This window comes from Corvus hawaiiensis, chromosome 28, assembly GCF_020740725.1.
Source record: "Corvus hawaiiensis isolate bCorHaw1 chromosome 28, bCorHaw1.pri.cur, whole genome shotgun sequence".
NCBI classification, from domain to species: domain Eukaryota; kingdom Metazoa; phylum Chordata; class Aves; order Passeriformes; family Corvidae; genus Corvus; species Corvus hawaiiensis.
Window position 1 is genome coordinate 4,897,266 of NC_063240.1, and position 21,494 is coordinate 4,918,759.

Below are 21,494 nucleotides of genomic sequence, written 5' to 3' on the forward strand. Positions count from 1 at the left end.
TGCAGTCCCCAACCGGACGACGCGCGGGCGTAGGCGAGTGACCGCGGCCGGTGACCCGGGACAGCCGTCGGGGCGCCGATTTATGAATGGGAGGCACCGCCCCAACCCCCGCCCCGCCCATTCGCCGCCCCGCCCCGGGCCGCCCATCCCTGGCCGCTCGCGCCGTCGGGGCCGGTCGCCGGTCGCCGCCGTGGCCATGGCCCATCGCCCGTCGCCCGCCGCCCGCCCGCCGCCCGCCGCCATGAGGCGCGGGGGCCCCGCCGCCATCGCCGCCTGCCTCGCCGGGGCACTCGCCGTGCTGGCGGGGCCGGGGCCGGGGCCGGGCAGTGCCACCGGGACCGGCCGGCGGCCCCCCCGCAGCTACGGGCATCTGGAGGGCGACGTGCGCTGGCGGCGGCTCTTCTCCGCCACCCGCTTCTTCCTGCGCATCGACGGCGGCGGCGGCGTGGAGGGAACGCGCTGGAGGGAGCGGCCGGGCAGTGAGTGGGGACGAGAGCGGGACCGGGACGGGGAAGAGTCAGGATCTGGGGCCGTCCCCCGCCCACGGCGGGCGAGAGCCCGATCCCGCCGGCTGCCGGGGCTGCGGTAGAGGCGGGCGCTGCCGGGGCTGGACCGGGGAGGAGGCTGGACGGAGGCGCCTCGGATCGGCGACGGGACCCCTCCATGCCCGGCCCAGAGAGAGCCCGCAGCTCTTCCCTCTGGGGAAATCTCAGCCGAAGTCCTCCGCTGTGCCCTCCGTCCCCGCCGGCCGGAGCAAGCCGCTCTTTGGGCACAACCGGCTCCGGCTGCCCTCGCCCCCGTCGCCGCACTGTGGGAGCCATGAGAGGGGCGCGGACACTGGCGGCCACTGCCCGGGGACCCGGCGTTGCTTGCTGGGGTGTCCTAGGGGGTCTCTCCGGGGTCCTTTGTCCCATCTCGTCCTGCCAGTGCACGATGCCTCCCTGCTCTTCCTTGGACTGGGAGGAATCTCTGATCGTTCCTCCACAAACACACTGCGGAAAAAAGGCTGAGGAGGAGGGATGTAGGAAGTTTTGCGGTGATGCTGGTTCCAGAATGGGGCATCTGTCAGATGTGGGAAAGCGGAACATCCCCGTCAGAGGGGACCACGGAGCAGCCGCTGCCTGCAGAGCAGGTTGGGACTCGGCACAGAAACAGCTGGGTGGGCAGGGGGACAGAGTCCCCAAGGACGTGGCAGTCACTGTATGACTTCAGCGAGAGTCAGGGCTGCAAGTGCACGAGTATCAGCTGCCCATTGGGGTGCAGGGTTCAAGACCCTGGGACAGGGATGGGGGCACCAGGCTGGCAGGACAGTAACTGGACCAGGAGGGGGATACTGGGGGCCTCGGGAAAGGGGGATGCCTGAACATCTCCCAGGTGCCCTGACAGGGTGTTGGGGTTTGGGGCAGGAGGGTTGCAGCACCCCCAGCCCCAGCCCTAGCAGGGGCTGCCCTATCTCCCGGCCAGCATATGACATCTCCCAGCAGCCACAGGACATGGGAGCCAAGCCCAGCCCAGGGAACCCTCCTGTAGTGTCGGAGGCTGTCGGGAGTCCCGACCAGGCACGTTGCCAGCACAAAGCACCCCAACACGTTCCCTCGACGGTGTGGCCACGGGGCCTGGCAGGCGGAGCAGCTCCGGGCTGTACATGGGGCTCACTCTGCTTATCTGTGTGCGCCTGGGCTGGGCGCGGGCTCTGCTCCACAGCCCTTGCAGAAGCTGCTGGACCAGCCCCACTGGCAGCTCTAGGGTGGAGGGGGATCTTCCAGGGACTCCCCCACCTCAAGCCCTGCGCCTGCCCCAGCCTCTCCGAGACCCCTCTGGGGCTGAGTGTGAGACTGGGAGCACTGGGAGCTGGCACTGGCCAGATACTGGCCAGGCACCTGCAAACAAAGGGCGGCAGAGCCGGCCGGGGCGCTGGGAACAGAAGGGGGTTATTTTTAGAAAAGCACAAGTCCTTATAAATAGCAGCAGCTCCAGACAGTGATCAAGTGGGACGGATTCACAGGCATTCGCCCAGCCCTTCCCCTCCACTGCTGCTCGTCAGTGGCTTCCCTGGGCCGGGCCCTGCGGTAGCTGCCGGGACCGGTGGCAGCACCGAAGCAACTGGGCTGAAAATCCCCGAGGAGCCGAACGCTCGGGAGCCCTCACGCCGCCCCAGTGCTGTATCCACGCCGTCCGCACCCAGCCTCCCGCAGGCAGGTGATGCCCGGGGAATGCCAGCAACGCCGGGGGATTGATGAAAGCCCCTGACCAGGGGCTGCAGCCCTCCGCGATCTGTGTGCCACCACTAGCCGGAGCCTCTGCGTGTCCTCCCACCCTGTCCAGCCGGGGCAGCCCCTGCAGTGGTGCCCATGGGCAGATCCCGCTGTGGCTCCAGCCCTTCCTGCTGCCCTGCCCACACTGCTCTCACTAGACATTCCTTCCCCTCCCACTGCGTCGTGTGCCTGGCGGGCGGCAGGGCGGGCAGTGGCACTCCGGGCTGGCCGGCGTGAAGCAGTGCAGGAATCCAAAGGCTCTGATGATGCTCTGGGTGTTTCCCGTGCCAGAGCCGCTGGTCTGACCACATGCCTTTCCCATTAGCGGCCGAGCCGGAGCTCGGCGGTCGGGGCACACACACGCCAGCCCAGCTGTGGCTTCACAGCCCGGCTGCAGCCGCCCCCCGGGCTCATCCTCAGATCCTGCAGCGCTCCTCCACCCGCCAGCCCGCAGTGCTGCTTGTCCTCGCTTGTGCCACCAGGCAATCGGGCATTCACGGATGGCACTGTCTTGGCCCATTCCTGCCCCCGCAGCCCTCGCCCACCAAAACATGATATCTGCTGTCGCTGCCATCCCCACGCACACTTTGCCCCTCCAAGAGCCACGCCAGCCTCAGTGCCCTGTGTGTGCCGGGCCGGGCGCTGCGGGAGGTGGGTCAGGTGCCCGGGGCACTGCGGGTGCGTTGGGGATGGATGCACGGGCAGCGCTGCCAGTGAGGGGAGGACACACATGAGGCTGTGCTTGGCATCGCTCCCACACGGCCTGGCTCCTGCGAAGTGGCTGGACCCTGGGGAGGAGAGGAGTAAAGATCAAACCCTCCTTGGATCAGAGGTTCCCCCTCCCACCCCCAGCTTGGGCTGCAGCCCTTGTTCCTCTGGCTGCTCTGGCTCTGGGTGAGGATCAGCAACTCCGTCCCTCTGGAGGGACACTGAGGCCACAGACGCAGCATTGCGGCAGGGCCCCTCAGGGAGGTGGCCCGCCCCTCCCTGGCTCATGCCATGCTTCCATCCCGCAGGCATCGTCGAGATCCGATCAGTGCGTGTCGGCGTCGTGGCCATCCGGGCAGTGCACACCGGCTTCTACCTGGCCATGAACAAGCGGGGGAGGCTCTACGGGTCGGTAGGTCGGACGCTGCCTCCTGGGAGGGACTGCACCAGGGTCAGAGGCTCAGGGCAGAGTTGGAACAGGGTCCTGGTTTCCCATGCCCTGACCTGCTCCCCAGCAGGGGATTGCACCCACCAAGTTCCTCTGCACCCCGGGGACCAGGGAGGAGCCAGGGTCCTGCCCTGCCCCACTCTTGGGGTCCAACTGGCCACAGCTGAGCATAGCCACCCCTCACCCCCTTCCCTCTCCTGCCAGAAGGAGTTCAGCCCCAACTGCAAGTTCACGGAGCGCATCGAAGAGAACGGCTACAACACCTACGCGTCGCTGCACTGGCGGCACCGCGGCCGCCCCATGTTCCTCTCGCTCAATAGCAAGGGCAGGCCACGGCAAGGGGGCAAGACACGCCGGCAGCACCTCTCCACACACTTCCTCCCCATGCTCGTCAGCTGAACGCCGCGGGCAGCTCCAGACGGTCCTGTAGGAAAAACAAACAAACAAACAAAAAGGGTTCTTTTATTTATGTACATATCTATTTTTTGCTATTTATTGCTTTATTTTTAATGCACAGCAGAGGATGTGGAAGGCAGATGCTCCAGACTCAGCCGTGCGGGGCTGTGGCTCTCCCACTGTTCCCCCAGCACGGAGCCAGTGCAGGGCAGCCAGGGAGTGCGGCCACAGCAGGGGCCAGGAGCTGCTGCTGGCATCTCTGCAGGGCTGGGATGTACCAGCAGGTTGTCTGTGTCCGAGCACCTGTGGCAATTAAAGCTGTGTTCATGGTATGGAACAGGAGCAGGTCTTGGAGCTTTGATGGTGAACTTGGCTCGGGATGGGAGGGTTTGGCTCCTCTGTGGTTGTGGCTGCAGCCACCAGTGTCATCCTTGCTGCCATTGGCAGGGAGCCCAGCTGGTCCTTTGCCACATCCAGCTTTTCATCGACCCCCACCCACCCTGCAGGAAAACAGCAATGGTGGTTCAGTAGTACAAAGGAGGGACCAGGAGGAGCAGGAGCCAGCCTGGATCCTCAGGCAGACACAGATCTGGGGCTGCCCCTGGCCACAGCCAGTGCCAGTCAGTTCTGCAGCCCAGCTCCGTGCCATCATCCCCAACAAAAATGGGGCTGAGACAGTAGCCAGTGGTGAGTACCAGCCCCTCACCTGGAGGGCAGCATGGCCAGGAATAGCACCTGCACCTCAGGCTCCTGGCCAGGGTACATCCCTGTGCCACCTCACACCCGCTGTGGCCAGGCCCAGCAGCCCGGTCACTGTCACGTCAGACACAGCAATGGCCCCAGCAAAAACCACCAAACTCGTTCCATTTCTGACCCAACCAGCTCCAAACGAGTCTGAGAGGGAACAGTCACTGTATTAACCATATGGTGACTGTGGTGAGCCCCTGCCAGGTGGGCAACAGCTGCCATGCACCCACCCGGGACTTTGCTCAGCCCACTTGAAACCCATCTGAGCACTGCTCACACATGAGACATCATCCCTGAGCACCCAGGGGAGCCAGGAACCCCTGTCACAGCTGAAACACAGTGGGAGAGGGAAGGTTTTTCCAGGTCTCTCATTTTGGTGACTAAACAGCAAAGCCTTCCCTCAGTGTCAGGTCAGCCGATGGACAGACGCAGGTTCAGCCGGGACCTTCTTGCTGCCACCCACCTCACCAGCCCAGGCTTCTGGCTCAACCCCTGGCAGAGGATGAGCCATTAACCCCGACACACCAGTCCCGAGATAAACCCTCCTGTGAGATGAAAGGCGCCGCCACGCTGCCCGGCCAAGCCAAGGAGGAAAAACAGTCCGGGCAAGTCGCTCCCTGCCAGCCCCTGGCCGCGGCACAGCTGGTGACACTTTCTCCAACAAACCAACTTCTTGCGTTCTGAAATGGCTCAAGAAAGGCCAAACCATCCTTCCCCCTCCTATGGAAGGCTCATCTCTTCTCAGGAAGCTCATGGAAGGGCCAGGTCCTGGGGTGATGCTGCTTTAGAAGAGACGCCCAAACTCTGCTGAGCCAGTGCCTTCCCCAGCAGCCCCAGCCCACTCCCAGGGCCCCAAAAGCCGAGAGAGAGGCAGGGAACCCCCCCAAACTGCCAAACCCTCTGCCCACTTCCCTGGAAGCTCCCATGGGGGCAGCTTCTCCCTTGTCTGCTCTGGCCTCTGCCACAGCACAGTTGCAACATGTGGCACCACCAGGGACCGCCGGGGCCTTTAGGAGACCTCCTCACCACCCCAAGTCCCTGTGAGGGGAAGGGGGTCCCAGTGATGGATGGTGAGAGCTCCTCCTCTTGTGCCTTGGGGCCTGGGAAGCAGGGACATGGCAGGGAATTAGTGCCTGCTCTGGTGACATTCTTGTCATTCTCTGAGCTCCAGCTCGGTCACAGAAACTGAGTCACAAACATACCTGGATATTTGTCTCTCTCTCCTTGTTTTAATCAGCTCTATTTTAAGTAGCTTTGCAATACATTTTTTTTTCTCCAAAACATCGTTTTCCTGGTAATTACTCGGTCACGATGAGATTTGCTGGTCCTCGTTCTGCTGCACACCCAGTCCCGTGTTGGCCCAGCAGAACAGCCTGCCCCGGCTGCGAGGGGGGCAGGACTGTAAGGGGAAGAAGGTGTAAAAAATAGAAAAGACCAGGCGAGGATGCTTCCAGCTGCGATCCTTGGCTACCTGTGAAGTGATCCACAGGTTGGCAGTGGCTCCCACTGGAGCTCCCAGCACGCAGGAAGGCTCAGAGAGGCCCAGCCTGCCCGGGGGAGGCAGGATAGCTTGGTGGCCTCAGAGCTTACCCTGTAGCTTTCCTCAAATCATGCATAAAGGCTCGCAGAGCTGAAATGTCCATTTATTGACAACAGTAATAATTTAAGATTATAAAAACCCCTTTCAGTGTTGAGTATCAGCGGGCGAGGTTATAAAGAGAAATAAATGGGACTCGAGATGGGACAGGGAAGGATCCCGGGGTCTACTTGAGAGTTCCTGTTTCAGTGACAGCTATTGGTCCTCCCCAGACGGCGATCCTGGGGGGGGAGGCAGTATCCTTATGTTTCCATTTTAGACTTCAATCTCCAAAGCAGAAAAGATAGTATCCAAGGGGAAGAGGAGCAAAAGAAATAAAAGAAAGGGATCTCAGATTCAAACCCATACAAACAACCTTTCCATTCGGGATTCAACCACTCGCTCAGCACCTCGGGGTTCCCAGCCGGGGAGCGCAGCAGCCTCGCACTGCAATGGGTAAAGTCCACGCAAAGAGGATGTTTTTATTGACAGACAGAGCTCTTTCCCCCCTTTTTCATCACAGAACTTGAGGCTTCTCATCTCTGAAGGACCCAGAGTCTCCGTGTCTTCAGAAATCAAAAGGAAATTCTGGGGGCACTGCTCCTGCCTCGTCCCCTCCCCTTGCTCTGCTCTGGAAGCCCCTTTGGCTGCTCGCGGTGGCCAGGGAGGGAGGGGGAACAGTGGAAGGGCCCCGGGGACAGAGGGTACGTTAAGATTCATGAGTTGTTCGATGAGTTTTCATTACTTGGTGAGCTGGAGGAAGAGGAGGAGGAGGAGGATGACGAGAAGTTCATCCCTGTGAGTCCTGGGGGGTTTGTGGCAGTGTTTTGTCCACTTAAACTTTTCCGGCAGACGGGACACGTGTCATGCTTTGGGGAGCAGACAAAAAACAAAACAAGAAATATGGGAAACGGGATTAGAAACACAATAGGGGAGCAGCACTCGAGGAATGGGCTGGGATGACACTCCATCCTCTGACCAAAGGCTGCTCGTGCTCAGGCCTCATCATGGAGGTAGGAAAATATTTACAGAGGGGAGCAGGATCAGACAAAGCCCCCAGTGCTGCACGCCCCAGGCACTGCCCCGCACTCACCTGCTCCAGCCATGGGACGATGCAGCCGTCGTGGAACAGGTGATTGCACGGTAATTGCCGCACGTTCTCCCCGACTGTGTAGTCTTCCTTACACACAGGGCACTCCAACCCGGAATCTGCATCGCACAGGGAAAGCCAAGCCCAGCTGAGCAAAGGGGGAGAGAACAACGCGCAAAGCCCCCGACTTAGGACCCATCCCCACCACTTCTCCCCTTCCCCACCACTACTCCATCCTTGTCAGGAGGAAAGCTCGGTGCTCTGCAGTCCCCACACCATCATCCCACCTCCCCCTGCCCCGGGTATGCCTCATCCTTCCCTTCCCTTCTGCTTTTCCATCTCTATCCACAATGAACTTCCCACAACCTCCCCGGGGCAAATCCATCCAGCCTACACTGCTCTTTTTTCGTGTGTGAGTGTAACAGAGCCCCTTCAGCTCTCTGCCCACTTTGAAATGTTTTATGCCTCAAAGGTACAAGCAGACAAAATTCAAGTCCCAAGAAAAACATTACACAGAGCTTCCAGGGAGCACTCTGTGCACAACTCCCTGGAGCAGACACGTACCTACGTGCTCCTGTGTGATCTGTATGGTGGGGAGGGCCTGGATCTTCTCTTTGTCCGCTGGCGGCGGTCCAGTGTTTTCAAACTGATTCAGTAACTGGAAAAACAACCGGCCAGGCAGGCAGAAGAGAGAGGTGAGCTCAGCAGCACACAGAATGCACTCGTTTCCTGAGCCAGGGCACTTGGACCCCACAATACGGACCCTTTGCCACTCCTGCCCCTACAGCCCCTTGTTCCCTGCACCACCACAGGTGCTGCCCCTCCTGCAGCACCACACAGGAGGATGGAGACTTTGGTAAACCCCAGTTTTACCTGTGTGATAATTGCATCCAGGCCGTTAGCACCCCAGGCATAGTCCATCGGATTTGAGTGCAGGACTCCCCTGAAGAGCAAGGACAGCAAGTGAGTTCATCCTGATGCATCAATGAGACACTGTCAGAGAGAGCAGCACATCCTCCAACTCACCAAGGGCCCAGGCCTAGGTTTGGAATTGTGGTCGGTGCAATAATTCCATTGACCAGCTGTTGGATAATTCTGAAAGACAAGAAAACCAGGATCGTGTAAGAATTAAAGTTTGCTGGCTCCCAGCCCAGCACCCCAACATGGAGGGAGAGGCTGAATAAGCTGAATACTGTCACATTGTTGGGAGACATTAAAAATACCCAACAGCAATTGAAGCTTATGGAGTGATCAGCCAGTGATAAAGTTTCAGTATTTGGTTTGTAAGGGGACAATTCCTGACATGATGGCAAGTGGCTCCCAGGATCCACTCACACAAACACTGTCCAGTGTTTTCTTCTGCTTCCCCTCATAGCAAGTACATTTTGTCAACAGCTGGCAACGACCCGGGAATATTTTCCCATTACAGGACAAACTCCCAGCCACAGTCCACATCCCTGCTCAGGTGACACAGCCCCAACAGACCCCAAGCAGCAGCTGCCAACAGGCTCAGGCGGGACACAGACGGCATCCACAGCAGCGCTGCGGAGCTCTGGGATGCTGCTCCCTAAAGCCAAGAGAAAAGGTGAGGAACAATAGGATTCCTTCCCCAGGCCCCAGAGTGGTTCTCACCCTTCCAACGTGGGGACACCCTCGTGCCTGCCCGAGGCTCGGCGCGTGGCCAGGCGGGCACGGGGCTGCCTGGCGCCGTAGCGGTGCCGGGACTGGTGCTCGCGCTCCCGCCGGTTCTCCGAGTCCCGGTTGTCTTCCGGCTGCACGTTGGACCCGAAGGGAAACTCAAAGCTGTCGTCAAAGAACCCGAAAGCAAACTGGCCGTAGCCCTGGGGCAAGGTGAACAAGTGCTGATCCACATTCTGGGAGGGAGGGAATGCAGAGAACAGACTGTGACAAGAGGATGAACAGCCCTCAGCTCCCACGGGGTCCCAGAAGCCACCCACAGTGACCCACAGGCCTGGAGTGACACTAGGACCAGTGCCCTCAGCAGCAGCTCAGTGAGGAACAGACACGGGAACTGCACAAGAAGGCAGAAATAATCACAGGTCCCTAGTTTCTCTTTGGTGTGTCACTGCTGCTTCCGAGCTGAGGCTACTGCATAGCAACACATCCAAATCCTGCTCTCCAAATCCTGCTGAGCCCCCTCACGACGGGAATCAGCTACGAGTGATGGTCCTACGTAACACACGCAGCAAAAATATGGTATGCGGAGATTTCAGGAGCAGCATATGGAGGATATTAATTCCTCCTTTCCAAATTCTGTCATGATCTGAGGAACGTTTAAACAATGCACTATTGGAAAAATACTCAATCCAACAGCAAAGCAGAAGGTGTTGGAAGAGAGAAAGGACTTGCTCACCTCAAAAGGATGCCTGCTCTGATCAGTGGCTGATGTAGAGGAGCTGGTCTCATTGTCAGCGTTCCTGTGGGGAATGAAGAGCACTGGTAATCTTCTCATAGCAGCTTCCAAGGCTTTTCTGTCCCACTCCCCTCCCACCCCAGGGCAGAGGCAGCTCAACAGAAGCTGGTCCTCCCTCAGCTGCTGATTTTCTGATTGCCCGCATCAATTTTCCCTCCCAAACCTTTCATTTTCCCACATCCTCACCCATTTCTCCCTCTGTTAGATCTCATGAGACTGCAGAGAAGTGCCTGAACCATGATGTCAAGCGAGGATTTCCCCCACAATCCATGTCAAACACACCAGCTAATCCTCTGGAGCATCAGGAAGACTTAAGGCACAAACGCTGATCGCTGTGACCCCAAGACACAGAAGTCTAATCTTGAATCAAAGAAACTTCTCTACTGCAGAGGCACATGACCCAACAGCTCAGGATATTGAGAAAACTCTAAATGTTGTCAGACTTCTGCTTTCAGAGCTGCAGGAACATTTCCTGCTCAGAACCAAGCTTTGCATTCACAGTACCGAAACCGCTGAGATTTGGCAACTACGTGACTCTCCCAAGGCTACAGGGAATCACCAAAACAGTCAGGATCAGCCAGGATAGATTTTCAGGCTCCAGGGTTGGTGTGGTCAAACCAAACGTCACCTGGTCAGTGCAGAAGCCCCAGGCCACACAGACCACCACAATCAGCAGGCAGCAGCACCCAGTGCCCCTCGGCCCCTGCACTGCCCACGGCCCGTCCTGGAGCTGGTCACAGCTAGGACCCCCACAAACATGACTGAAACATTTTAAGACATTCCTGCTGCTTCTGCCACCAGCAGCAGTGCAGCACAGAAACACAGACCTCGCTGCTCCAGGGCAGAGTCCAAAGTCTCAGCCACAACATTTTGCTGTTCATTCCCAACACAGTCACTACTCACACTGAGGTGTTCGTGCACTCCCCATTCCCAGATCCTTCTCTCTGGGGTTATCTCTGCCCTGATGACTCAGATCAGGTCAGAGCTACCACATACCATGCGAAAAGCCTCCCTACCACTTCTTTATGTTTGTTTTAAATCAAACCATTCCCACCCCACCCCTCAGCAGAGATGTTGAACGCTCAGGAGGACACTCAGCATTCCCATGGCAGATTGGCCTGCAGATGCTAACTCTGCCAACAAAGCACTGCATTCCAAAAGTGAGGAAAGATGAGCCAAAGCTTGGGCAGAAGCAATAGAAACAGTGCATTTTATATCAAACATTGCCTTTGAACTAGGAAGAGAGCAAAGCAACCTGGGCTCACTTGAGCAGCAGCCCCTGGGGCAGCACATTACCTCGGCTCCTCGGGAAGCTCTTCAATAAAACCAGACTCACACCGTGGGCAGATGTAGTCCTGCAGGAGAAGACACACCGGGTGAGAGAAGGAAGTGGTACCTCAGAGCTGCAGGGTGTGATGGGGTGGAAGGGTCCTACAGTCTGCCATCCCCAGCACATGCCACGGTCCCAGAGCCAGAGAGACCCCAAACCCCAACATCTGCCTTCCTGAGCCAGTGAGGCCAGAGCCCGGCCTGAGCCTGTGAGAGCTCAGCTTAAGAATGATGAGGGTGATGCTGATTAATCCCCAGTACAGACACAGCATTAGGTAGCAGCTGATGCAGTTCCAGTGAAGTGAAAGTGAAACCCCCAACTCTCCCTGCGCAGCAGTCCTCAAACTTTGGCACAGCTGTGTGTTTTGGGGAGCAGAAAACAAGGGGGGAATGGCAGCAGGGACTCAGCAAGGTCGTGGTGCTCAGGGAGGCTGAACAGTCCCTGTGACTAACACAGCCTGGAGTTCACAGCACACAGGGGGTCATTCTGCAGCCAGGACCTCACACTCCCACACCCAGAGCTCACCACAGAGACCTGCGGCCACCCCAGTCCCCTGAGCACTGACTACAGAGCGTGTCAGGACAGACAGGCTGAGTGTGCAGCGCCTGTGACAGCCCCTTCCTCATGATTCCTGGGCTTAGTGAGGAATTTATCCTCTACAACCACCCTGTCCTGGGCAGAGTAGCCCAGAATGCTGGAGACCCTGAAAGGGAACTGCTTCACTTCTCAGTCCTTGAGAAGCAGCAGCACCGCTGAGCCAACCCCATCCCCTGCCCCAGAGCGGGCACACGCCACCCCAAATCCCTGTGCTGGCAGAGCTGGGCTCAGCACAGAAGGCATTTAAGAGCTTCTAAAAATAATGCCACTTCCTTTTGCTGCTGCGTTGGGATTGGCACAGCCCTTAGCCAGACTGAGGGATTCCCCCAAGGAGTTGAGGCCGCTGATAAGGCCCTTGGGGTCGCTCCTCTGGCCCCTGCAGCTGACCCCGATAAGGCCTGAGGGAAGGAGCACAGCCTGGAGCCACTGCATATGCCCTGTCTGCCAAGGGAGATAGGGGAGCTCTGAGGCCCAGGAACAGACTGGGAGAGGTGGCTGCTCCCTCTCCCACACAGGACTCCCCATCTGCCACTGTGAAACAACTGTCTCTGCACCACTGACAGCAGGTTTGAGCTCAGGGTCTCCTCTGTGAGCACAGGGAACCACAGCCCACAAAACCCATGCTTTTTTGCTTTGCTTCCCACCAGCACAAACTGGTGGGGACACACGTGGCATGGGGGTGAATGACCGTGGCCTGAGCACCCTGCTCCTCTCAGCTGCCCGCTCCAGGGAGCTGCTGTGTGTTTTGTGTGTGTGTCTGTACGCTCACAGCCAGCTCCCAGCACGGGGATCAGCACATTCCTCTGCAGCTGGAACAGCACAAATGTCAAAGTTTGTTGTTTCTCGGGCTGTTTGAGTCCCTCCTTTGGCAGCTCTGCTCACTGCGTCTGCAGATGGTGAGTGAAACCTGAGTGAAACCCGAGTGAACCTGGATCCCCAAAACAAGTTCATGAACTCACAGCTACCCAGCCCTGAACCCCCAAACACAGGACCCGCTCCCTGCCTGGCCCAGTCTGGCCAAGGGTGCCCAGCTGGCACAGCCAGGTGTGCCCAGCCAAGTGCACAAAACCAGATGTGAGCACGGCCCAGCACGGGGTGTTTGAACAGAAATAAGCAACAGATATTCTAGGTTACCTCCTGGCTCCTGCCCAACAACCCACGTGTGCTCAGCAGGAGCACGGTCAGGGGTTTGTCCTCACTTTTATACACGAGCTGGGAGCCCCCAGCACGGCCCACCCTGGCCCGAACAAGAGGGCAAAAGGACAAATCACACGTCACAAACCAACCACCCCCGGCAGGGACAGCTCTGCTTCGCCCTTGGAGGCTTTTCAAGTTGAGTGCCAGCGACCAGCAATGACTTTTGGGACAACATGCTGTGAAAAATTGTCAAGACAAAAAGACCAGCAGAGCTCTCCAAACCACATTTAACATCTCAGCAAGCCTTGCAGGGGAGTAAGTGATCCACCATATCCTCCCCAACAGCCCACACTCCTTTTCCATCCACACCAGGACAAGCACTGCACACGCCGGATTTTGGGGTGTGATTAAAGCACCTGCCCAGGTGCCTACACAGCACTTCTGCCTACGTGTTACCCGTGCACCCAGCCACCACCACCGCGCGGCTTTTCTCGCGTTCATTAAACCCTCCTGAGACACGACCGAGAAACCCCCCACCACCCCGCGGCGCTTCCCTCGGCACCGGATGGGGTCAGGCTGCCCGGGCTGCGGGTGTCAGAGCTGGACCCCGGGGCTGCTGCCGGACGGACTCCCGCCCCAGACCGGCTCTCCGGCGGGGCCCAGCCGTTCTCCGCGGGGCGGCCGGAGCGCTCGAACCGCTGCGGGACCCCCCCCACCCGGGCCGAGGGCCCCTCCCGCCGCACCGCCCCCGCCGCGGCTCGCCCAGCTGCTGCCCCTCGGCCAGGCTGGCCCATTCCCTCCGCAGACCCTGTCCCCTCGTAGCCGCAGTCCCGTTCCCTCGCTACGGACCCCACCCAGCCCCTCTCAACGCCCCCGAGCCCCGGTGCCATAGGTGGAGCCCCACAGGGCACCCCCCGCCTCCCCGCCGCTCAGGCCCCCTGGGCCCCTCAGGCCTCGCCCCCACGTGCCCGCCCCCTCGGGGCCCCTGCCAGACGTTGCCCGCGCTCCCGGCTTCCCCCCCCGGCGACCCTCCCTGGTCCCCTGCTCACGGGCAGGCGCGGGGCGATCTCGGCCGAGCAGCAGTGGCAGAAGAACCGGCCCGGCTGCGGCGATGCCTCCGCCATCTTCCCTACCCGCCGGCCCCGCCCCCCCGCGCGCGCCGCGGCGCCGACGGCGGCCGAGGGGGGACAGGAGACATCGCGCGGCGCAAACGCGGAAGGCGAGGAGGGCTTAGGGGCGGGGCTCGGTAGGGGGCGGTGCTTTGCCATATAAGGCGAGGGGGCGTGGCCGGGAAGAGCGGGACTGGATCCCCCGGTCCTGGGACCCCCGTCCCATTCCGGGATCCCCAGATTCCGGGAAGCCCCCCCCGCCCCCCAATCCCTCCTTCTCCCCTCCGCCCCCGGGCTCCTGATCCCTCCTCTCAGCCCCCGAGCTTTAAAATATCAGCCCAAAAGCTGACTTATTTATTTATTTATTTATTAAAAGAGGAGGAAAAAATGAGCTGGGGAGAGGTTGAGTCCCCCGAAACGAGGAAAAATGGGTATTCCCAGTGCAAATCCCAGGAGGTGCTTCAGATTTCAGTAGCCACAAAGGAACTGGAATGTTCTGTTTTGGCAGAACCCTTTCAGGGTCGGTGTTTCTCCCAGACCTTGCCCCTTGGATGCTGGAGGGTGCTGGGGAGATTTTTGGGGGTGAGAGGTGGAATCTCGATTTTTAGGCCCTAGGAATCCCACCTGAGGCTCCGTTCAGGGCCAGCGTTTTCCCCGGGCTGCAGCTTTTGAGAGAGCAGAGGCTCTGCCTGGCCCTCACCGGGACCCCAAGCCCCATTGTGTGGCACTGCCGAGCCAGGATTTTGGGGTGGTGTGGCTGGGGAGGTTTTTGAGGTATCCACGCAGTGCGGTTGTGAGGTTTTGGGGAAGTGGGGTGGTGAGGATGCGCGGCGGGGTTGGGGTGGCAGGACTGTGGGATTTTAAGGGTTCTGCATGGTGGGGCTGTGGGGTTTTGGGGTTCGAGCCCGCGCCACCAGCCCCGCTCCCAGCAGGTGGCATCTTCAGCCCAGGATTTGCTGCTCCAGCTTCGCCGGGTGATGGAGCCGGGGAGGGATTTGTGGAGCAGCTCAGGAGCCGTGGAAAGCTCGGCAGGTCTCTCTCTGCTCCCCGCGCTGCGGGGGGACGGGGACAGGGATGGAGTGAGGTGTCGTAAGCTGGACACTGGTGGGACACAGCGCTTGAGGGCTGGGTCACCGGTCAGGGGCTGGGAGAGGGCTCGGTCGTGCTGTGGGAATTGCAGCTGCGGGATAGATTGGCAGAGTTCAGTGGCTGATCGATGATCCCGGCCGCTGATAAGGCACGTTGGCATTTATTTACAGGTGATGAGGAAACTGCTGCTCCCGTAACCCTTTTATTCAAGAGGTGGGTCCAGACAGTGCGTCGTGGCCCAGCCGGGAGCCAGACAGAGCCCGGAGCCCCAGCGCAGAGCCCGCGGCTCCGGATGGAGCATTTCACACCCCAAGGGAAGCTCCTTCCCCGCGATTCTTCCAGTGCCCTGTTTCACGGTCGGAGGACAAGTTGCCACTTGATTAAATGAGTGCCGGGTGCCTGTGGGTTGACGGGGGGGGGAAGGATCCGGCTCCACTGACTTTGTCCCTCTGGAATTCCCTGACGCAGGAGCTGTGGAAGCTGAACGTGGCAACATTCGTTGGGATGCAAATGGCAGCAGATATGGATGCACATGGAGATAAGGGCAGCAGAGCGGCCCCAGCGCTGCTGGCACACAGCAGTGGGAAGGGTCCTCCAAGAGCCCCCTCGGCTGTTGGGGCCTGCTTCCATGGGGAGAAAGCTCCATGCCAGGACTGCAGCCTCTGCCCATGAACTACAGCCAAAGTCCTCTGCCCGTCCCTCGTTGCTGGTGCTGACCGTGGAGAGGGGATCGCCCTTCTCCGGGGCTTGAGGCTCCCAGACAGCCCCAGCCCTGACTTCAGCCCCAGCCACGATTCCTCCCCACAGAGGGCATGAGTATCCCATGGCAGGTGGACCCTGTTTCTGATGCTGCTCAGGCACCCCAGGATTGGGGGTTCTGTGTCTGGCTGTCCCCCTTCTGCCTTCTGCTGCCTCCAAGGAAGCTGCGTCTGGTCAGGAGCAAATTTGAGTCACCCAGGGAAGGATTTTCCCACGGTGCTGCAGAAAGGCAAACTGCACCCTCACCCAAGAGGGCTGACGAGGAGGTGACACCTCCCCAGGTGGGATCGAGTCATCCTTAGACAGAGCCCGCTCCCAAATCGGCCACCCCGCTTGGGAAAGGCAGCAGAAAATATCCCAGGGCTCCCCTTGTCTGAGGGGATGGCACATGGTGGGAGGCTCCTCTGATGGCTTAGGTTTTAACTTTTATATTTTTCAAATCCTGTACTGCCTGGTGTATGACTCTGAAGTTTCTTGTAGCCTGTTAACTTCTGCTCTCTCGTGCTTGGTAGACACAACAAAGCCTCTCCAGGCCTGCTCTCCAAGGACACCCAGACCATCCTAGGCCAAAAAAGTATAAACCAAAGAGCCTCTAAGGGGGGCAAGTGGAGGGGAAATTACATCATTAAACTGAAGCTTTAATTGGAGAATTAACCCTGATATGCAAATGAACCAAACCTGTAAAAGTGTGAAGAATTCGTGACCTGCCGTCAATCTTGGGGTCAATGTTGGCAGTAGCCTCTGGCTCCCCAGGGATACCTTTGAAGGCCTTTCAAATAAATACCTACCTTTATTCCTTTACTCCTGTCTAGTCTCTGTTTCTAGGAGGCCTCTTAAGGCATCACCTCCAGCAGCTCAGAGTCACCATCCCACCAGGGCTGAGAAGTGGAGGGGACATGTGCCCCTCTGGGACTCCAGACAGGGGCTCACAGGGATTTCTCCTGGCCTCTGGACCCTGTGTTCCTAAACAAAGTGGTGACTGGAGCTGAAGCCCCCACACTGCCCAGGTGTTGGAGGCACAGGGGCAGCTCCAGGCATGGGCTCATCCCAGGCTCTGCCTTGAGTTCTGGGAAGCACAAGCACCTCCGGGAGCCAGAGCAGCTTCCAGAGCAATTCCTGCCAAGTGAGAATAACTGGTGCAGCTGGTCTCCCTGCTCCCCTCCACCCCACATCATATATAATTGCCTATTTTAATTAATAAATTGGAGGCCACTCAAAGGAAAGCGGCAAGATTCCTTACAGACACTGCAGGGATTGTCTACCCGCCCCGAGCCAGTCGTGTCACGGCGGATTTGAATCGGTCTCCTTTGAATTTGCTCAGACAGATCGGGAGATTTACATCCCCCACCTCATCTCCTGGAGCCTCACACCTCCAGGCTGCGGGTCCAGATCCCATCTGGCAGTGATCCGGCAGCTCACAGTGACCCGGGAGCAGCGGTGCAGGCTGAGCCCCGTCCTCACCACCACCAGGCTGTGGGACGCTGGTGGGGGGTGGTCCCCAGCCCTACATGGCTCTGATCCCTGGATCTTGGTGGTCCTTCCCTGGCCCAGCTGTGTTGTCCCAGTGGCCCTCCTTCCCCTGGGAGCAGCCAGGGCACAGGGGAAGTTCATGGGCACAGGAGAAGTTCATGGTCCCAAGGGGCTCCTCTTGGGCTCCACCAAAAATTGTCCTTTTTCTTTTTTTCTGTTTGGATTCTTTGCTCTTTTTTTTATGCTTCGTTTAAACCATTGTTCTTCAAGGGAAATTTTAATGTGAAAAACATGCTTTTCTAACAACTGCCAGCCTGGGCCAAGCAATGAGGCTCTTTGGCTGACAGGGCTGTGTTGCAGATGGGGGCTCCAGGGAGGATGTGACCTCTGGTGCCTCTCTGCTCTTTAGTGGCCCACAGAACAGGGAGTCTGCAGGGCCACCAGGCTGGAGAGGCCGGGATGCTGGGATTGTAGTGCCAACGCGGTCCATGTCCTCCCTTGGCTGGTAGGGGAGCAGGGCAGCCACCAGCCCGTCTGTCCCATCCCAATAACCAGCACCTTGCTCTGGGGGCAAAGACCAGAGGAGCAGCCACTGCCCTTCCCGGTGCAGCTCTGCCTCCTCCGGCAGCGCCTCTCCCCAGCCTCGCCGAGGAGCCAGGAGACTTTAATGACCGGGGAGGTTTTCCCGACTCCCGGCTCTGCTGGACCCAGTTCAGCCCCACACGGTTTCCCGACGTTCCACGGCACTGCCAGCTCTTCCCTCGAGGCTCGCTTTGCTCCTGCCCTTCACCGCGGCGGAGGCAGCGTTCGCGCTGGGAGCCCGCACGGCCGCCGGCGCTGACTCACGGCTTGTTTACACACACACACACACATAAACACACACACAAAACCTGTGTCACGCGTGGCCGAGCCCAGCCAGGCCGACCCCACCGGGCTCAGCCGTGTGGACAACGGGATGGGTCCGTAAGGAGATTGCTAAGGCGGCTGGAAATCCGCACGCGTGGACAGGAGAGGTGGAGCTGGAGCCATGAGACAGCTGCTCCTTGCTGAGAGGGACACGAGGTGTCAGAGGTGGCTTCTCCAGGCTGGGCTGCAGGGTCCTGCGGGGTGGGATGGGACAGGACGACTCTGCTGGCTCTGGCCACCGCTTTCCTGCATCCCAGCCTTCCCAGTCCCCGCTCCATGTTGCTTGCACCTCCTGGCTCCAAGCACTGGCATTTCCCCAGCATGGACAGAGCCCAGAGCATCTCCCATCAGTTCAGGGCAGAGCTGGCAGCACTGAGACCAAAGATTTGAAAAGAAGAGATGTTGGGCAAGTGCAGCTCTTGCTGAAGGCACCCAAAGCACTGGAGAGGGGGAGGACATTTCTGAGGGGTGAATGCCCCCAGGGTGATGCTTCCTGTGGCCTGCAGGGTGCTAGCGATGGGAGGGGGTCTGGGTCTGAGCATCAGCAGGAGGGATCAGAGTTTGATCAGGAATCAAACAGAATGGGTGATCAGATTTGGAGGGGCAGGTCTTGGGAATGTATGTCAGCCTCCCAGCCCGCCCTGCATGCTGGCGCTCCCGCCCTGCCTTCCTTCATCCACAGAAGTGGAAGTGTCCCAGGAACATGAAACGATTACTTGGCGAGGAGAATCCAGCTCAGCACTTCTTGGCATTTGTTCACGGCTTTTCATCTTCAAAGCTCCTTGCAAACATTAGCAAACTAATCCCTGCAACCTTCCTGGGAGATAGCGCAGGATCAAGCAGAGGAGCATTATCTCGCCTCAGCAGATGGGGAAACTGAGGCACGGAGCGGTGACGCTGCCGCCCCGGGGCGCGGGGCGAAGCTCCGTGTCAGCGCTGGGGGTGGAGCGCGGCCATCAAGGTGCAGTCCCGACACTCTCTCCCCAAACAAGCACTGACTCAATTCACTGGGCTGGAGCCGTGAGGACACAAGAGAAAATCCCGCCCCAGGGTCAAGGCTGCCGGCAGCAGCCCCGGGGCCGTGCCCTCGGCTCCCGCCTTGCTCTGGCCACTCGCCACGTGCTCCGAGGGATGTGACCGAGGCTCGATCCCGTCCCCTTTCACTGGGTGCACACTGAGCTCTAGTGCTGGCCCTGCTGAGCTGAGCCTGTCCCCGAGGGTTCCTGGGGTCCCATGGGCTCATGGATAAGCCTGAGCTGGGTCTGTGGAGCTCCCACCAGCAGCCCCTCTCCCCACTGCGGTGTTTGGCAGCATCTCCGCTTGCATGAGAGAAACTGAGGCATTCCACTGCGGTGAGGAGAGGAATGGGGCCAGGATCACCTTGCTCCGATAGGGAAATGGCAACATCCAGGGCCCTGGCCAACACCTGCCCACAGATCCACGCCGGTGGTATGAAACCTCTGCCCTGACCCTGGGCTCTTCTTCTCAATAGAACGTCTTGTTGCAAATTGCAGCTCTAATTGGTTTAGCAGAGTTTAATTAGCCTGAACTGATGAGAGAGGCGAGATTCCCTCCTTAAAGGAGCCCAGCAGCAGCATGCAGCAGCTGGGGTTTGGGGGGAAAATGGTTGGGTCTGAACCTTGTCCCAAAATCCTGCTGCAGCCCTGATCCAGCGTAGCACCAGTGCCCAGAGGAAAGGTTAGATGTGAGGCCACCATTCACTGTGCTCCAAAAGGCTCCTTTGTCCCTGCTCCAGTGCCTCCTGCTGCCCCCAGCCCCGGCCCAGGGCCTCCTCTGTCTCCCTTCGGGTGCTGCAGGCTGCTTTCCTGCAGATCCCGGGACAGCTCCTCACCCCACTTGCTCCGTGAGTGCTGCTGGGGCTCAGTCACCCCGTGGGGTGTCTGTGGGGTTCAGGGAGGCAGTGTCACCCTGTGCGTGGGGCTGGTCAGTGGAATTTTGCCCCCAGTTTTGCTTGAGAACCAGCCTTGGCCCCTGCCTGTGGCATCACCACAGGCAAGTTGCTTTAGCCACAGCCAGGGTAGTGGCAAGCAAAGCCCCCAGCATGGTTTTCCTGGAAGCAGGGCAGCCTCATCAGGATTCTGAGCCCCCTTTGCCTCGGGGACCCACTTCCCTCCTGGCCTCCAGCCTCCTCCTGCCTCACATCAGGAGCCTGGCTGCTCCCTTACAGATGCAGCAGCGCCTGCTGCTCTGAGCAAGGTCTGACCCCTTCCCCGCCAGAGACGGCGGTTGTGCAACCCCACTCGCAGCCAAGGAAAATCCCTTCCTGGCCTCTGCAAGCTCCTCTTGCATCCTGGAGCATGTGCGTGAGTGCATCACCACCCGCTCGCTCACGGACATCCCGTTGGAAGTTTGGCTCCCCAGCCCTCTGCCCTTACATGGGCAACTGCTCCGAGGCGGCCGAGTGAGCCTGGGTCACGCCAGCCAGGACAGGGCCGGGAGCAGCGCCGGGGCCAGGGCCAGCAGCAGACTGGGAGCCTGGTGGCCAGGGGCTGCTGGCTCTGTCCTTTCCCCCAGGACCCTTCACTGTCCCACGCTGGGTGCTCCTGTCCCCACCAAACGCTCTCTGGAGGTGCCGGGGACTGCAGGGCTCCTGTACCTGCGGATGGCACCAATGCCGTCTGGGGTAAACGCGGCCGTCCCCATTCCCGACCTGTCCCTAGGGTGCAAAGGGCTCTAAAGGGAGAAGGGAGGGAAGATCTGCCTTGGTGAGAGCCAGCCTGCTGGCTGGAGGGATGGAGGGAGGGATGGAGATGTGGCAGTGCCAGTGACACAGTTCTCTGTCCATGCTGGCACATGGCATTGCACCCGCTCCCCCTGTCGTGGGACCCAGGCTGCTCCATGTCCCACTGGACCAGAGCTGTGTCCAGCCCCATCCCACGCCAAACCAAGCTGCTCGTGCTGTGCTGGCACCACTCAGAGCCAGGAGGCTGCTGCTGGGCCAGAGGGGTGGTGCAGGGTCCCGTGGGCCTTGCGGCCGGGGCCCCTCTCTGAAAGAGCCCGGCTCAGCCCTGCCGAAAACATGACCTCAGCTGGGGCCAGTGCACGGGGTGAAACATTGCTCAGCTGCGTGGCCGGGAGCTGGACAAGGCACTTGGGGCTGGAGAGGGCCCTGGGCTGTGGCAGAAAGCCCTGTGCCCCCAGCGCTGTGCCTGGGGAGCGGGGTGATGGTCCCTGGTGCATCCTGACTCCCCTTCAGACAGGTGGGTGATCTCTTTGTGGGGACATCAAGCAAGGAGCAAGGCCAAACCTGACCTGCCTTGCCCTGGGTTCTCTGCTGCCCTCCCCTGTCCTGCTGGGAGCCCCACAAAGCCTGGGAGCGCCGCAAAGCCTGGCAGTGCTGGCCCAGCTGCAGCTCCCCAGCCCAGGGGAACTGTTCAGGAGCCAGATGAAGCAGTCCTCGTGGTGATGGGGACATCTGTGGA

General features: G+C 59.6%; 2 protein-coding genes across 2 annotated transcripts; one reads left to right on the forward strand and one right to left on the reverse strand.

The window, feature by feature from the left end:
- The first annotated feature begins 196 nt into the window (after positions 1 to 196).
- FGF22 (fibroblast growth factor 22) lies at positions 197 to 3,886 on the forward strand. The gene is made up of 3 exons (XM_048287551.1): positions 197 to 479; positions 3,272 to 3,375; positions 3,616 to 3,886. The coding sequence occupies exons 1-3, from the start codon at positions 197 to 199 to the stop codon at positions 3,808 to 3,810; spliced, it is 582 nt and encodes a 193-aa protein (XP_048143508.1). The 3' UTR covers positions 3,811 to 3,886.
- A 2,293-nt stretch (positions 3,887 to 6,179) lies between these two features.
- Positions 6,180 to 13,881, reverse strand: RNF126 (ring finger protein 126). Its single transcript, XM_048288274.1, has 9 exons — positions 13,768 to 13,881; positions 10,951 to 11,009; positions 9,595 to 9,658; positions 8,853 to 9,094; positions 8,247 to 8,315; positions 8,094 to 8,163; positions 7,785 to 7,878; positions 7,224 to 7,339; positions 6,180 to 6,999 (listed from the first exon to the last, which is right to left on the reverse strand). Exons 1-9 carry the CDS (start codon positions 13,840 to 13,842, stop codon positions 6,847 to 6,849), a joined length of 942 nt encoding a protein of 313 aa, XP_048144231.1. The 5' UTR covers positions 13,843 to 13,881; the 3' UTR covers positions 6,180 to 6,846.
- Positions 13,882 to 21,494: the final 7,613 nt, after the last annotated feature.